At 18.8% G+C, this 19,485-nt stretch overlaps 5 protein-coding genes across 5 annotated transcripts; 3 read left to right on the plus strand and 2 right to left on the minus strand.

Annotated features, from left to right (window-relative positions):
* Positions 1–726: 726 nt before the first annotated feature.
* PADL01_1133000 (DNA-directed RNA polymerase I subunit RPA2, putative) lies at positions 727–5,397 on the minus strand (the record flags this gene model as incomplete). Its single annotated transcript, XM_028682804.1, has 2 exons — positions 727–3,764; positions 3,909–5,397. The coding sequence occupies 2 exons, from the start codon at positions 5,395–5,397 to the stop codon at positions 727–729; spliced, it is 4,527 nt and encodes a 1,508-aa protein (XP_028539045.1).
* Positions 5,398–8,422: 3,025 nt separating this feature from the next.
* PADL01_1133100 (coatomer delta subunit, putative) lies at positions 8,423–10,051 on the plus strand (the record flags this gene model as incomplete). Its single annotated transcript, XM_028682805.1, has 2 exons — positions 8,423–9,796; positions 9,962–10,051. 2 exons carry the CDS (start codon positions 8,423–8,425, stop codon positions 10,049–10,051), a joined length of 1,464 nt encoding a protein of 487 aa, XP_028539046.1.
* Positions 10,052–10,786: 735 nt separating this feature from the next.
* Positions 10,787–12,832, plus strand: PADL01_1133200 (conserved Plasmodium protein, unknown function; the record flags this gene model as incomplete). The annotated part of the gene is made up of 1 exon (XM_028682806.1): positions 10,787–12,832. The coding sequence occupies one exon, from the start codon at positions 10,787–10,789 to the stop codon at positions 12,830–12,832; it is 2,046 nt and encodes a 681-aa protein (XP_028539047.1).
* Positions 12,833–13,443: 611 nt separating this feature from the next.
* On the plus strand, positions 13,444–14,940 carry PADL01_1133300 (conserved Plasmodium protein, unknown function; the record flags this gene model as incomplete). Its single annotated transcript, XM_028682807.1, has 7 exons — positions 13,444–13,506; positions 13,707–13,832; positions 13,934–14,015; positions 14,119–14,286; positions 14,426–14,574; positions 14,742–14,789; positions 14,875–14,940. The coding sequence occupies 7 exons, from the start codon at positions 13,444–13,446 to the stop codon at positions 14,938–14,940; spliced, it is 702 nt and encodes a 233-aa protein (XP_028539048.1).
* An 817-nt stretch (positions 14,941–15,757) lies between these two features.
* On the minus strand, positions 15,758–17,836 carry PADL01_1133400 (protein phosphatase PPM8, putative; the record flags this gene model as incomplete). Its single annotated transcript, XM_028682808.1, has 1 exon — positions 15,758–17,836. One exon carries the CDS (start codon positions 17,834–17,836, stop codon positions 15,758–15,760), a length of 2,079 nt encoding a protein of 692 aa, XP_028539049.1.
* Positions 17,837–19,485: the final 1,649 nt, after the last annotated feature.

Raw genomic sequence — 19,485 nt, forward strand, 5'->3', positions numbered from 1 at the left:
GATGATGAAAATTTTATTGCATTTAAAATTTAAAAAAGAAACTTTACTAAAAATTCAATGAATGATTAATAAAGGGAAACCTATAAATATTAATGAATATTATATAAATGTATTTTTACTTTTTTTTTAATAAATATATTAGAAAAAAAAAAAAAAAAAAATCATTCATATATATATATATATATTTTTATATATAGCATTTTATTATTTATGACTTGAAAAAGAAAAATACACATAAATTTATACAAATGCTTAAATATCAAGAGGAAAAAAAAAATATATATATATATATATATATAATAATTTTTATATACCTTTTAAATATTAAGAATTATATTTAATATTTATCACCGATAGTTAAACAAAACATAAGCTATTGTTTGAATAACCTTTTCACTAATGGGAAATATATATATTATATATTTCAAATACTTATATATAAGTTTGTATACATAGTTTTAAAAATTTAAATTAACATAATGTTTGTTTTTTTTGTTTAAATATATATAAAATTATACATATAAAATTTTGATGATAATATAAATTCGAAAAAAAAAAAAAATAAAAAAAAATATTAAAATAATTAAAATAATTAATGACGTAAAAAGTAAAAATAAATAAATAAATAAACATATATATATTTATATATATATATATATATATATATATATTCACTTATTTACAAATATGTGTGTTATATTAATTATATAATTCTTCATTTTATATTTATTTCATATCAAAAACATTTTCCACTGATTTCATATTCAACCTTATGGTAACATTTAAACAAATGAGTTCATTTAATAAATATCGTATAACATATGGAATAATAACAATTTTACAAGAGACATCACAAGATTTGCATACAGCCATTTTACTTTTTCCTCCAATAGATCTTCCTTTCATTATTTTTCCAGTTGTATTAAATTGCATTATTGGTGATAAAATAAGTCCGCATTTAGGGCAAACAAAACATTCATGTCCATCAGAACTCATTAAAAATCTTTCATTAATTACAAAACTACAACCATGTGATATTATACCGTCTCTTTCCATTTCTCCTACTCTTATACCACCATGTTTTCTTTTTCCTTTCAAGGGTTGGTGAGTTAAATTACACACTGGTCCTGTTCTTCTCACTTGAGCTTTATCATAAGCCATATGTCTTAACCTTTGATAATAAATTACACCAATAAATATATGTGCCTGTAATGGAACCCCATATATACCACTATATAACAATTCAGTTCCATAATAATCATATCCTTTGTTTAATAATAATTTAGCAAAATAATCAATTTTTTCATCATAAGTTATAGTACCTTTTTTTTCTTCTTCATCACGTTTATCATTACATTGGTTGGAATTGTCATCACTATCATTAGAGTTATTATATTTATTATTTTTTATCTTATTATTATTATTATTATTATTTTTTTTTTTATCTTTTTCCTCCTGACATGGATCCAAGTCAGATTTTAATGTATCATTTTTTTCCAAGAAACCTTTGATACCACAATTGTCAATCCATGGATTGTTAAAACTTTTTTGTTGCGTATATTTTCTAAATGGAGTAGCATCTATTCTTTTTCCATATAAAGATGCAGCTTTTCCACAAATACTCTCGATAAGCATACCTATAGTCATACGAGATGGAATACCATGAGGATTGAAAATAATATCAGGAACAATACCACTTTCAGCAAATGGCATATCCTCTTGAGGAAATAATCGAGAGACAACCCCCTTTTGTCCATGTCTCGATGCAAATTTATCACCAACTTGTGGTTGTCTTGTTGATCTTAATTTAACAACTGCTACTTGATTTGAACTATTTTTTCCTATACTTACAAAGTCTACGTAATATTCTCCATGGTTCCTAAAAGATTCATAAGTAGTTAATTCATTGCTTTTATTAATATATGAATATAATGGACTACCCTCTGTTATCTTTTGTTGTACACAAGGTAACCCATCTTTATTTAAAAATTTTCCTTTATTTTCGTAAGCCATATTCTTATTATTATTTTTATTATTATTTAAATATCTTATATTATTTCCAAACACAAAATTACTAGATTCTCCAACTTTTTGTAAATCAATAAATTCAGTTTTATATATATGTGTTCGAAATATACCTCTATCTGCACTAGCTTTATTTATTATTAACGCATCTTCCATATCGTATCCTGTATAAGCTAATATAGCCACTACCGCATTCGTACCACTAGGAAAATTATCCACTCCATAAAATTCATAATCTCTTGTTACAACTAATGGTACTTGAGGTGTTATCATTCGATATATTTTATTTGTGAATGTATATACATTATTTAAACTTTGTATTCCCATAGTTTGTTTCAACATTTGGCACTGATAAATATTACGAGGACTTTGATTATGATCTGAAAAAGGAGTCAAAGAAGCAAGAAAGGATAAAAAGGATGTCTCTTTTAATTCCATATATTCAAATTTTTGTGGTATTTGTTCATACATATCTATATTAATATTTTCATCACTATCAACATATGTAGTTGTTGACATATTATTATCACTTCCTGATATATTATCAGACTTTGAATCAAAATTAGAGTTAGATTTTGAATCACAATTAGAATCATAATCATAATCATAATCCGAATCTGTATCATATTCAGAACTACTAACATAATTATCCGTATTTGTATCTGAATCGTTATTTTTTTTCTGATCTAAAACTTTTAATAATTTGCTATCAATTTTATTTTTGTAATATTTATTTGAGCCATCTTTTGATTCCTTTTTTAATTTGCATAATAAGTTTTCCCTATTTTGATGGTATAAAAATTTCTGCTTTATACTGCAAGGGTTTTTATCTATTTTTATCGAATTAACAACTTGTTCTTTTTTTTTTAAAAGTTTTCTAGCTAAATTATTTTTTTTAACATCTTCATTGTTTATAGCTACAGATATATATGGTTGATAAGATGGTGAAATAAATTCAATGTCTTTAGTTTTCAAATTAAATAAAGGTCGTATTAGTCTTCCTGGAAATGTATTAATAATTATGCTGTTCATAATTAGAGGTTCATTTAAATAAGCATTAATTTCAAAATACGATTTTAAATTAAACAAATTATTGTTTTTTGCATATTTCAATTTATAGACAGTTCTATTAAAATCTTTTTCTCCTATATATGTAATGGGTATTGAATCAACAATAATTGGAATGTTTTCATCATCATAAATTGTATGTATACCACTAGTATCATCTAAATTTACATTTATACCTATTTTTTTAAGATACAATTTTATATTGAGTTTATGTGCTTCATTACTAGATAAATTATGAACATGACAATATTGAGCCAAATGATTTAATAAACCACATGGGGTACCGTCAGGAGTATGTACAGGGCATATAAATCCCCATGATTCTCCTAATAATTTTCTTGGAGTTAATACTTTAACATCTTGAAAAAAGGTTCCTCTGTGTATAGCTCTAAAATTGGTTATTAATCTTAAATTATTAATTTCATCTGCTGCTATTACCCAACCACTTTTTTGTTGATAATGTAAATTTTCTGAGGAGATATTTCCAGTTTTGAAGAAAAATAAAATAGCTGATGAAGTATTTGAAAAACTTTTACAATTTTCTAAAAACATATAATTATCATTATATAATTCTTTGAAATAATTCTCGACGCTCTTGAACAATTTTTCTTTTTCATTTATGAAAATGGATTTGAGTTTTTTTTTGGATTCGTTCTTATAATCGTTATTATCTAAGGGGAAAAATATATAGAACAATAAAAGGATAAACATATAAATATAAATAAATATATAAATAAGAAATGTGTATATATATATATATATATATATATATAATTCATCACATTTATAAAATATATTTTCATTCTTTAACTAACCTTGATAACTAGAATCATTGATATTTTCAGATGATTCATACAAAGATATTTGGTTTAAGTGGTCTTCTTGCATTTCCTCTAATACAAACATTTTGTATCTCAAATATATTTGCTTTACACTTAATTTGAATGTGTTATATTTCGTTTCAAAATATTTAAAAAATGATCTTGTATATCTAATGTACAAACGACATAAAGAATTCATTACTTGATCTTTCAACAAATTTGCTAATAAATTACTACATGTAGTTACAGCATGATTTTCTAAAGAATCTTTATTTATAGGAGTAATTAATTTGAAATTACTATAGATTAATTTTTTAAACATAAAACACATGGTTTCAAATTTTTCAGAATTATTTTTTATATGCGGTAATACACAATATTTTAAAATATCTTTTGCTTTTTTTTCATAGCAATTTAAATTATATTTAAAAATACCTCTTCTTAAATAAGCAATTCTACCTAAATAAGTTAAATTATATTTTTCAAAAAGTTCCTTTTCATTAAATGTATTTTTTAGAAATATAGAATTAATAAAAAGTTCTATATATTTAATTGCATTTTCATTTTCAACTCCTAGCTTAATTTTATTAAAAATATAACTTTTCTTTTTTATTGGACTTAAAATCATTAATAATAAATGAAAAGGAAGAGAACATACTGCATTTTGGAATCTGAATCCATAAACATATGAATTATTTCTAGTTAATGTTAAAAAATTAATTACGACAGTATTATCATTTAATAAACAATTTATATGTATCTTATTATCAGCATTTAGTAATAATGTATTATATTTCGGATGAATTACATATCTTATTACTTTTAATCTTCCAGATACTACAAAAAAACCACCTAATAAACTTTGGTCTTCTCCTTTTTGAGCTAATTCTTTTTTATTTAAATTACTTAAATTACATAAATTGGACATAATCATAATTGGAATATGTCCAGCACATATTGTTGTACTAGCTATTTCATCTTTATATTGTCTATTAATTTTTATAAGTAATTCTCCTTCATATGTTCTAGCAGATAGTTTACATAAATAAGGATAATCTGCTCTATACTCCCCTTTTTCATTTTTTATCATTGGATTTTTTATTTGTATATCACTTACGAAAAACTTTACTGATTCAGAATTATTCTTATTCATATTTAATAGAGAATAATTATTTTGCTGAGGTGAAAATTCCATGATTGGTATATTCTCAGCAATATTTTTTATATAAACATTTATAAAGGAGTTAAAATCATCTATATGTGATTGTACTAAGAATTTCGTAAAAATATTATAACTTCCATTTATTAATTTATCAACTTTTAATTTCATATTAGGATATAAGGCTTCAATAATTTTTAAATGTAACTTTATTTCTCCATCCGTAATTTGTAGGTTGATATTTTTTAAACAACTTTTATCTACTTTATTATAATTAATCAATTCGGACGCTCTTTTAACATTTCTATTTACTTCCTCTGCCATTTTTATAAAATCATATTAAATCTAAATCAAAATTTTTATAATATTATTATAAAATTTATTCAATTATAAAAAATGCAATATACAACTTATATAATAAAGGCTATTTCTTAATGTTGTCATGTTTTTCCTTTTTTTTTTTTTTTAAATATATATAACAATAATAAAAAAAAAAAAAAAGCAAAAAGATAAATAAAATCTTAAGGCTAAAAATATTGGATTATTATTATTTTTTTTTTTTTTTTTTTACATCAATATGTTAGGCAAAAATATATATTTTATTGATACTATAAATATAAAACATAACATATAATTTTATATTATGTATTATACTACATATATATATTAAATATATTGAAAAAAAAAAAAAATAACTTTATTTTCAGTTTTTTCATTCATAAAAAAATATATGAAAAATGTATTTATTAAAAATATACCTTTTTTATATAATATTTAATCAAAAAGAAAAAACAACAACATATTTGTTTTATAAAAAATAAAAAAAGGAAATTTTTATAATAAATACAATACCTCTTCTGTTTTTTTTTTTTTTTTTTAATAGAATATTATATACAACTTAAAATAAAAAAAAATAAATATTATATATTATAATTTATATATGATGTTATATATTTATATATATTTATATAATTTGGAAAAAAAAAAAATTAAAACATAATATAAAGGTAAAATTATATGTACATAAATCTTATACATATATATGTAATAGTAACAAATTAATTTTAAAGAGGCAAAGAAACAAAAAAAATATGTTTATATCATTATTTTAACACATAGGTCAATATAAATATATCCAAAAAATATATATAATAATATGTATAATATAATATATATGTGAAGAAAAAAAGAAAAAAATTAACGGCTAAAAAAAAAAAAATTATAGGAATAGAAAATATGCATAAATATATTATATATAATATATATATTTTTGTTCCTTTTGGAATTTACCGAATTATTATTCCTGTTAATATCTGAATGTTAATAAGCTTTACAATAATAACAACATATTCTATATATTTATAATTATTCATGATTGTTTAAAAATTATAATTTCATTGTAAAGTTAAAAAAAAAAAATTAAAATAAATAAATAAAGAAATAAAGAAATTTTTATTATATAAATATATTATTTTTATAATATATTAAAAAATAAAAAACCTATGACATATAATGAATTAATATAGTATTATTTATATATAAAAATGGTATAATGTTAAAAGAAATGTTTTTTATTTTGAAATAGAAACATACATCGGATATAATATAGTTTACGATATATATAATTATATATATATATTATATTTATAATTTTAGAACCTTTTTATTTTGTTAGAACATATATTATTACATCCTTTCATAAGACTTTAAGAGTTAAAAGTTGTGTTTTATGAAATTGTAATTTTTGGATGTAAATAGAAGTAGATTTGGGTATATTATTATATATAATAAGACTTTATAAATATAAGGTTATAAAAAGTAAATATATATTTTTGACCTCATGAAAAAAATACCCTACATATATAATATATATATATATATAAATATATATATATTTAATAATATAATTGTCTTTCATCTGGTAAAAAGTATATGTAAAGATAATATAGTAAAATATAAATATAAATAAATATATCTCTTTAATGGCTCTTGTATTATTTAAATGATGGTCTTATAAAAATGTTACTCTTTTATGATATAGGCATGAATTTTTTATTTCATAATAATCAAGATTAATATGTATTACATCGATATATAATTTATAGTATTTACATTTCCTATTGTATAAATGTTAATAAGATTATGAAGACGACTTGTTCTTATTACAATTACATATATTTATTGTTCTATATATATATATATATATATATATAATGCACTTAGTAGTATTATGTATACATACATATATATTATTATTGTCATAGATTAATTATTCTTATTATGTGTCAATTCTAATTTTTCAAAATGAATGATAAAAAAAAATGATTAAAATATTTTCACATATATATATATATAACCCTAAATCATTAATGCAATATTTTTCAATGATATATATGATAAAGTTTGAACTACAAGGAAATAATAAAATAAAAAAAAAAAAAAAAATACATACATACAATAATAATAGTTATTTTAATATAATCTATATAATAATATAAAATATATTTTTTTCTAAAAAATAATAATTATTAATTTATATACTATTTTAAACTATAGTATTTAATCTTTATTATTTATTTTATATTTTTTTCCATGTATTTTCGATAAGTTCTTCAATATGTATATAATAATGTTAAAAAAAAAAAAAAAAGTTATATATTTCAGGTACTGTATTATATATTATATATAAATATATTATATATATAATATATATGAATAAATACCTGTTGTAAATATATATTATTATATAATATATATAAGTAAATATATTATATATATATATATTTTTTTTTTTTTTCTTATATTTTTTTATAAATACGTAAAATATAATATTTTTTATAAATTTTTATTTCTTTTAAAATATATATAATACACATAAATTAATTTTACTTTTTAAATTTTTTTTTTTTTTTTATTTATAAAAAATATATTTATTACATTATATATATATATATATATATATATATATATAATATATTCATGTATTTATAAAAATAATTATATATGAGATTTTTGTTTTTTTAAATAAATTGTATTATAATTTATAAAAGGAATATAAATAAAAATATACATATATAATTATATATATATAATAATATATATATTTTTACTATTTATATATTTCTGCCTATTTTTGATATCATAAATTGTTTGTTTGTTTCTTTTTTCTTTTTTTTTTTTTTTGCCTTTATTTTAATATATAAAATATATTCTTTTTATTATAAATAAATATTATATATATATATATATTTATTTATTTATTTAAACTTTTATATATCGTTTTATTTATATTCCCCCTCCGTTTTGAAATATTTGATAGCAAAAGAAAAAAAAAAAAAAAAAAAAAAAAATGACAGTTTTAAGCGCAGTAATTAGTACTAAAAGTAAAATATTGGTTTCACGACAATTTCGTAATATTAGTAAGTGTGATTTAGATTCATTAACCATACCATTTCATAATTTAATTGAAAGAGAAAGAAGTGATCATACATATATAGAAACAGATAAGGTGAGATATGTTTACCAACCTTTAGATAACATATATATATTTTTAATTACTAATATTAATTCAAATATTATAGAAGATTTAGAAATAATTAAAGTTTTAAGTCAAATAATTCAAGATATATGTCAAGGGAATATAAATGAAAGTACTATATTAAAAAAATGTTTTACTATAATATTTTATATTGATGAATTAATAAAAAATGGAGTGAGAGAAATTGTTAATAGTAATCAAATAAAAACTTATATTGAAATGGAATCTCATGAAGAGAAGTTACAAACAATTATAAGAGAAAATAAAGAAAAGGAGGAAAAAGAAAGAAGAAAATTTATTGCTTCTAAATTAGAAAAGAATAGACAAAAACAAAGTAAAGTTAGTACTAATAGTTTCTTAACAAATGATTTAATTAATAATTTAGAATATACAAATAATATTGATATGTATAAAAATGAAGAACATGACATAATAGATGAAAGTTTTAATGCCTATAAAGGTATGCAATTAACCTCTAATAAAAAAGAAAATATACGTATTCTAAATGTAGTTGAAAATAAAATAGACACAAAACCTCATATTAATGTTAATTCTATTTTTGATAAACCAATTAATATTGTAATAACAGAAAATATTATATGTACACTAAGTTCTGAAGGTACTTTATGTGATTTAGATATACAAGGTACATTCAATCTACAAATTAATAATCATAATTATTCAAAAGTTATAGTCGAATTAGATAATGAATATTCAGAAAAAGCTAAAATACATCCCATATTAGATAAAAATAAATATAATTCTAATATATTAGAATTAAAAGATAAAAGTAAAAATTTCAGAATTAATACTATTTATCCATTATTAAAATGGAAAATTAATCATATCAATGATTCATATATACCTCTTAATATAAGTTGTTGGCCATGTGAAGATAATGAAAGTACATTATTAAGTTTAGAAATTGAAAATAAAAGAAATAATAATGATGAAATCATTTATGATCTTCATGTTAATTTAATGTGCCCATCAGCACATAAACCACAAATCATTAGTAATGATAAAGGAATTGTAGAACATGATGGTGTCTTATTAGCTTGGAAAGTAGATGAACTCAAAAATAATCAATCTTGTCAAATTGAAATATCTATTCAAGCAAATCCAGAAAGTGTCTTCCCATTTTCTGTGGAAGCTAAATCGAACATGTTGGCACACAAATTAAACGTAATAATTATAAACAAAAAAAAAAATAAAAAATAAACACAAATACATACATATATATATATATATATATATATATATATATATATATTTGGAATGTCCTTTTCTTTTTTGTTATATTTTAATATATATACATATATTATATATTTTACATTTTACTTTTTATAGGTTTTGAAAGTTTACGACGAAGATACGAAGAAAGACATTGAATATGAAATAAAAAAGAATATCACATATTTATTTACCATCAACAAATGATACACATTCGAAATAACAGAAAAATATATAAAAATATATACATACATATATATATATATATATATATATACTTAATTAGAAAATTTTCATATGAACCATATAAAGATTTATGAAGGAATATATATTTTTTTTTATTTGTATCACACTATTTAATATATATATGTATGTATGTATTTTTTTTATTTTTTTTTTTTTTTGTGCCATAATATATATTGTTTTTAATTTTTTTAAAAATATAAATGTGTGCAAACTTGAGAGTCATATATATTAAAACGTATATGCATTCGTTTATACAGTCTTGTATGAATTCTCTTTATATATATATATATATTCATACTCCTTTTTTAATAGTTGATTTTTAATTTATTGTATCTATCCCTATTTTTTTTTTTTTTTTTTTTTCTTCTTATCGAACAGTTTAATTCATAGTGTCAAAAAAAAAAAAAAAATAATAATTTTTTTCTCCTTTTAATATGCTTGTTAAAATTTTTTAAAATTTAAATAAAATATTATATTTATTTATGTCGTTAGTCATACATTTATAATATAAAAATAATAAAATTAATATTATATAGTTAATATTTAAGACGATAATATATATAATTATATTTGCCTAACCTATTCAATATTTTCTATTATATATATTCTCTTCATATTATATATATATATATATATATGTAATATTTAAGTTCCATACCTACAATTCCTTTTTTATTCTTTAAATTGTCCAAATTAATGAACGGCGAAAAATTGCATGGGCTTTTTTATAGAGACTGTAATTTATATGTCGGTGAGTATATCTTACCAGATCATATAAAAAATGAAAATATTGAGGATGGAAAAGTAAAGAATGAAATTAAGAAAAAGAAAGCACACATAAATAATAGTAGTAATAACAACAACAATAATAATAATAATAATAATGATAATAATAATGAGTGTAGTTATTCAAAAGATACAAATAATGAAGAAAAAAAAAATTCATACAAACAAATTTATACATCGAATGACAAAGAACATAATACTGAAATGAATAAAAACATATCCTTTAATCAACCAAAGGAAGAAAATTTTAATATTATATTTGATGGTGAAGGAAAATATATTAAAAAAAATGAATTTTTTGTAGGAAAATTTGAAAATAATAATTATAGAAAAGGTATATGGGTTAAATATAAAAATATACACAATTTATTTTATTTTATGAATATACATGAAATATTATTAAAAGGAGAAGATAATAATAAAAATGATACAAAGTCATCTTTAGATAATTTCCAAAAATTACTATATGTTCCTTTGAAAGATATTAATATTTATATAGGTGAATTCGATAGAAATATGTTCAACGGATTTTCTCTTTATTTATTTTATCCTTTAATATATGTAGGATATTTTATAAATAATTCAATGCATGGATATGGATATATATTTTATATACAGTCCACAAGTCAAAATAACAAAAATTTTAATAAATTAAATCATATTTTTAATCCCTATAAATTGTATGATTTTTTATTCACAACAGGTGTAGAAAGAGAAAATAAAACGAATACACAAATTATGGTAAATAAAAAAAATACAGTGGATAACACAAATGTGGTTGATAAGCAAAAAAGCTTACATAAGGAAGAACAGATATCACATAATGTTGATACACAAAATATTAATAATAATTCAAAAAATGAAATACTTTTCAAAATTTATAAAACGCTCGAAGAAATGATAAATGAACGAAATATCGATTTAAAGGACAAAAAAAATATAAAAAGTAATTTAGTAGAGGAGGAAAAACAAAGAAAGACCACTTGTTATAATTTGATAAACAAAATTGAAAGAGATATTTATAAAACATTTAAATTAAATATAAGTAAAAAAAAAAAGATAAATAAAATTAAAAAAATTCTATATAATAATGAGGAAGAAAATATTCACAATATTTTTAATCATATATGTTATGAAAATTTGCTATTCAAAGGTTATTTTTATAATAACCATTTTTCAAATAATAAAAAAGAACAAATATTATATAAAGAATTATTTATCCATACATACAAAAATATGATTACTGAAAAAATAAATAATATTCAAACAAATATTATGAATAATGATAATTACAAATGTGATGAACTTATTTTAGAAAATAACATTTTATTTGTAATAGAAAAAAATAATACAAATAAGGATAAAAAAAAAATGAATTATACAAATAAGGATAATGAAGATAACAAAAATAATAATGTTATTGCTAATAAGGAAAATGAAAAAAATGATGTTCACCAAAATGATTATTGTAATGATAGTAATATTAAAATTATGACAGATAATATAGAAGACCAGAAAGAAAAACTAAAATTTGAACTTTTTAAAAATATAATTGATATAAATTTATTGAAATATATTTTTCAATTATCATCTGATCATAATAATAATATTGAATATTTAATAGATATAATTATTGATAAGAAAAAAATTATCAAGTATAAAAATAAAATTAACGAATTTCAAACGGATATAAATCTTTTACAAACAGCTACATTAAATTTAAATGGATATTATCAATTAATTATACTAAAGCTAAAATGTAAAGGAGATCATATATTTCAGTTTATTACAAATAACTGTAATATTCCAAATGTGTATAAAATAAAAATATTTTTAATTTCTTCAGATAAGTCTTCTATAATTAAATACAACATATTTCATTTAAATTACATCTTGGTATATACTAGAACGTTAGATAAGAAAACCAAAGTTAAATTAAAAAAAAAGAAAAATTAATATTAACACCTTTTTTTTTTTTATTTTATTTAATGTTAAAATTAGATTATTACACATATATAAGAAATGATATAAAAATAAATACTTATTTGGAATTACAAAGAATATATATATATATATATGTATAATATTAACTCCATTTTTAATTATTACATATTTCATAAACAACTTTCCCATCATTTTATAATTGTAATTAATTTGTTTATATATAATGCATTTAAATATTAATTCATTGCGTTTATATTTAATTCATTTATATATTCATTTCATATACAAATTAAAGTTAGTCTCATTTTTTTTTTAAAGAAATATGTGAATTATACAAGTATAACAATATAACAAATGATAATTTTGAAATAATGATTATATCATATATGTTAAAGAATTAATAGTCAAATAAAAATAAAAGAAAAATAAAGATATATATTTATATATATATATATAATAAATTACAAAAGACTACAAAAAATTATCTTATAAGAGTTTTGCATATATTTGAAATATAAATATATATATATATATATATTATATCAGTCTACTTTTATATTTAAATTTTTTTTTTTTTTTTTCTTTTTTTTTTGTCAAATTCAAATAATTGTGTTAAGTTCAAAATGAAAGAGGCCAATTTTAATGTATTCTCGGAAGACTTTTTTCATAAACAAAATTTAATTTCCGTTAGTTAAAAAAAAAAAAAAAGAAATAAAGAAAATTCATATTAAAGAATATAGTTATTCATATGTATGAATATAAAATATATATATATATATATATATATATATATATATTTATGTAATATTATAATTTTGGAATGTTTCATCTTTTTTCTATATTTTGATACATTTTATTTATTTTTTTTCTTTTTTATCGTATCAAGGTATTAAATTACTTTTTTGTATATTCTATAATTGCTGGAGCTTGTTTCATAAAACTTCCTCAACTGAAAAAAATAATAACTAAGAAAAGTGCAGTGGGTTTGTCTTTTATGTCAATATATTTAGAAGTAATCATAAAAAATAATATATATATTTATATAAATAATTTTAAAGGAGAATGGTTAAAGGCATATTATTATTAAAATTTTTTTTTTTTTTTTTTTCTTAGATTTTTGTAGCTACGTCATTGATAGTCTTTTCTATATATGAAAGGATAAACTTTATATTATATGTTGATGTTATTTTAATAAGTAATAAAAATGTGTTGAAATATATATAAAAATTATAAATTCGAAAGTGTATACATATATATATATATATATTTGTAACGTTTATACTTTGTAATTTTATTAGATTTGCAAAATCTTATATTAGTTTTTTTTATGTGGAAATATAACAACATATATTCCAAATCTGTTCAAATATTAAAAGTGTGTTTTTATATAATTTTTATTTTATTTACACTCTATCTATTACCAAAAAAGTTAGTTCCCCTCTTGGGTATATCTTCAGCTCCCTTAAGTAATAAAACGAAAAACAAAAATATATATATATATATATATATATATATATTTATATTTATACTTTTTTGGAATAACATTATATCAGTTTATCTCGTAATATTATTCATTTATTTATTTTATGTTTTGCCCATTTATAGGTTGCTTTTCAAAATTGCCTCAGATTTATTTAAATCATAAAAATAAAAATACAGGGAATTTGTCTTTGCTAACATATACATTTATCTTGAGCGGAAACTTAGCAAGAATATTTATTATTCTTTTTAATATAAAAAATAAAATATACCTAGTAAAAATAAAACGAACACATAAATACATAAAAATGAATAGTATATAATGTGATTCATATATTAATATATATATATATATATTTCAAATAAGAAAATATGAATGAGTTCCTGTTAACATACTTAATTATAGATTCGACATATATATGTATATATTATTATTTTCTAGATTAATTGTGGTCTTGTCTCCTTCTTAAACTGTACCATTTTGTTTCAAGTAAAATAAATAAATTATAAGTTTTAAAGAGTACATAAATGTATATATAATATATTTATGTTTTATTTTATTTTTATTTTTGTAGATTTTGTATTATTGGAAAAATACCACAAAGATGTTAATGCAAGCAGACAAGATTAAAAAAAAGTGAAATAAATAAATAAATATATATATATATATATATATGTTTATTTATTTGAATGATTGTGGTAGGATTTTTAGTTTGTTCTAAATATTATTTTGTTTATTTATTTATTTATTTATTTATTTATTTATTTATTTATTTATTTATTTATTTTCTTGTTAATATATATTCAGCTTTACATAGTTCCTTTATAAGAACATATCATAATCAATTTATATAATAACTCATGTATGCATATTACATATTGTAATATAAACCTTTTATAAAAAAAATTTGTTTTAATTTTAAAAATGTATAAGTTGATTTATATAAAAGTTCAAAGGATACATAAAACAAAAAAAAAAAAAAAAAAAAAAAAAAAAAGAAAATTAAGAAATAAGAAAAAAAAAATAAGGATAAATATATATAGATAATATTATTTTTTTTCTTTTTCTTTTTCTTTTTTTTAACGGCATAAACATATATACACATATACATATATATATATAAATTTAATGTACATAAAAAAAAAGTAATAAAAACAAATTAATAATATAGAATTTATAAAATAAATATATTCCAAATATCTATATATATATATATCAAAGAGTATTCAATAATAAAATAAACAAAAAGTATAATATATGTATATATGTATAATAAATAATGATCTATTTTTTATCTCATGAAATGGCAAAAATGATTTATTACATTATACATATAAATATATACATATATATATATATATATATATAATGAAGTGTATATGAGAATAAAAATATTTCAATTTTTTGTCTTTTATGTTTTTCGAAAAATTTCCTTTTTTTTTTAGTACTTCTGTGTGTTAATTCAATTTAATAACAACAACAGATACATCATCATAAAAATTTCTTTTTATTGCGGGATCAAGACTAAGAAGTTGCTTCATTGTGAATCCATTACTATGTGCTGCTGCTTCTAGAACTGTATTAATTAATTCTTTTGCAGCACGTTCAGGAGATGAACCATGTGTTTTAATGACATTAATAACTTGAGCATGATTTAAGTATTCATAAACACCATCAGACATCAAGACAATAAATTGATCATCTGGATGTTTTTTCATAACACGTATATCTGGTTCTGCTGAAATATAAGGAAAAGAATGTGGTTCTGATACAAATAATCTTGTTCGATCAACACTATATGCAAACATTTTTTTTTTTAAATGAAAATCTCCAAAACTTCTGGTTGGTTGTAATCTACCTTTAACATAACAATTATCATAGTGATGTGATAAGAGATGAAATGGTGTTTTACATAATTCATATGCATTATTCTTAACTTTAAAATCTCGAGTACATATTTTACAAACTAATATATCTTCTTCATTTGGATGTTCTTCTAATAATTTTCTTTTTTCTTTAAATTCACTAGCATTATGTATACTATTTATTGGAAAATAAAAATGTTTTTTAATTAATAAGCCTACAGAATCTCCAATATTACTTATATAGTAATTTCGTTCATCTATAAGTACACTTAAAGAACATGCACCTGTTCTAGCATATTTTGGTGTACCATTTAAAAAATAGTCTCTGCTCTGATTTAATAAATCATTATCTAAATTTAAATGTGCACTTTTTAAAGCAGATATAATAGCACGTTCTCTACCTTTACCATGTTTAGAATTTATTCTTCTTTCAATTAATTCTTTTTTCAAATAATATCCTAACGATTTTCTTGCTACATCAGCAATTGTTCCTCCTGCATGACCATCAATCACTGCTGCAAACAAAAAGTTGGGATTAGAAGTTTGAAAATTTTTATATTCATTATCATTAAGGCTATAAAAATTTGACCCAGTTAAACTTTCTTCATATATCCTATTTGAATCCTCATATGATAATCTATGTGCTTCATCATTAAATCCGTAATTGCTATTATGTCTTAATGAAGGATTTGACATCTTATTTTGTACATCATTACTAGTTTCACCATTATTAAAATTATATGTTTTGGCCCTAACAACAGGATTATCATTATTTTGTTCATTTGAAATATCTTGTTCTCCCATATTTTGATCTACGTATGATATATTATTGTCTTCGCTATTATTTTGATCGTTGTGCACCCTAATATTTTTTATCTCGTTATTTGAATCTATATTATTTGTATTCGTATTTTCAGTTATATCATTAATTTCACTTTTTTTATTTATTTGCTTCATATTATTATATCCTCCTAAATAATGATAACCATTAAAATAATGTGTTCCATCAACATCATATCTTCTAACGTATTTAATTCTTAATTGAATCCTTTCCATAAATTCTTCTATAAAATTATTCATCAAAATATTTGTTTCATTTTGTGGCTCAATATTATCTATCTCAATATTTATATTACTTATGAAACATCTATCTTCAATAGGTGAATTGGCTGCAAATTGAGCCATAGAAAAACGATGCTCATTTCTTAAAAAATATGAACTACTCAACTCATCAAGGTTTTCATATTGTATCTCATAATTGCTGTCATCTGAATCCTCTTCATCACTGTTACCTAAAGGATGATCTTCTATAGTTATATCTTCATAATGATTATTTTTGGCAAAATAATCTTCAGATCTTTCTATATATTCTGTTTCATTACATGATGCATATCTTACATCAATTGTTATAGCTAATATGGAAAAAGCTAAGAGCAATATAAATTTCTTGTTTGCCAATTTTTTTCCAAGTAATATTTTATATATACTATTAAAAACATTTATATGCATATTCATTTTATCACCTTTTGATATTGTTGTATGTATCTCTTTTTTTCTTCCTTCATACATATGAGGATATTTACATAACATACCATAAAATATATTTTTATTATTTTTACATATATTATTTCTAATTATTCCTAATAACATGCATAATTTATTATAACTCATATTTAAAAAACGTAAATCATAACATCACAATAAAATAAAAACAAAAACAAAAATGAAACAAAAACAAAAAAGAAAAAAGAAAAAAGAAAAAAACAAAAACAAAAACAAAAGAGATAAAAAAACAAAAACAAAAACCAAAAAAAAGAGGAAGAAAAATATATAACTATAGAAATATATATATATGTTTAAATCAATCTATGTATATATAAATTTAAAAGTGGGGACATATATAATGAAGTAAAAAAAAAAATATATATAATATATATATATATATTTAATATATTAATAATAAATTATATATATTATATGTACATATATAATTGTAATTATTAAAAAAAAAAAAAAAGAAAAAAGTCTTTTTTATATAAAGTTGTAGTAAAAATTAAATAATAAAAACTAAATATCAAATGAAATAAAAATTATAAAATAATTTTTTTTTTTTTTTTTTTATTATATAATAATATATATGACAATATAATCATCAATATTTAAATATTTGTATTACATACATATATTTTTTATATATGTACTACATATTTTCTGTTTTTTCTTTATTACAATATAGAATATATATATATATAATATTATATTTCAAATATAACAACAAAAATGACTATGCCTCTATATATATATAAAAATATATACATATAAAATATTTTTATATTTACAACTATTATTTTACTCTAAATATTGCATAAAAAAAAAAAAAAAATATATATATATATATATATTAAAAGAACAACAAAAAATATATTTCTATAAATATTAATTTTTATTATGTATATAAATAATTTATATATATAATTATATTGTTTGTCGTAATTTTTTATATTAGATTTTTATTTTCTATTTTTTGGTTACAATTGTCTATATATAAAAAAAAACAGCAGCAAAATATATTTAAGTGTGAAAATAATTTTAAAAATATAATTTTTTTATTTAGCGTGCAGTAAAAAACAGAAACAAAAAATTTCTATAAATATATATATATATATATATATATGTATATTTATATACATATTATATTTATTTATATTTACATATATATTTAAATATATATATTATAAAAAAAAAAAAAAATTTTACAAAAAAAAATGAAAAAATGCAATATTTCAAATATGTAAAAATATATGATCACAAAAAATATATTTTATATATGTAAAATTTTATTCTCTAAAATTAAATATTTATTTATAAGATAAATAATGGATAATATCATAAAATTTTAAATGAAAAAAAAAAAATAATAATAATAATAAATTAAAATGATAAATGAAAATATATTGTTACCAATAGTACAAAGCAAAATTATAATAAAATATTCACATATATTATATATATATTAAAAATATGGATAAAAATATGTAAACACATATATATCTCCACATATGCCGCATTTTCCATAAAAAAAAATTATATATATATATATATAAAACGGAAACTAATTTTTGTCTTTTTTTTTTTTTTTTTTAATATATTTTATTTTTTATATTTTAATTTTTTTTTTTTTTTTTTTTATGTTTAATTTTAATTATTTAAAAAAAAAAATGGATATATGTTTTACCATATTGTCCTCTTCATTTTTATTATAAATATTATCCATTTGTAAATCATGAAAAAGTACCAAATTATTTGGCACCATATCGGCA

Source organism: Plasmodium sp. gorilla clade G2 (assembly GCF_900097015.1).
Source record: "Plasmodium sp. gorilla clade G2 genome assembly, chromosome: 11".
Taxonomy (NCBI): Eukaryota; Apicomplexa; class Aconoidasida; order Haemosporida; family Plasmodiidae; genus Plasmodium; species Plasmodium adleri (nom. inval.).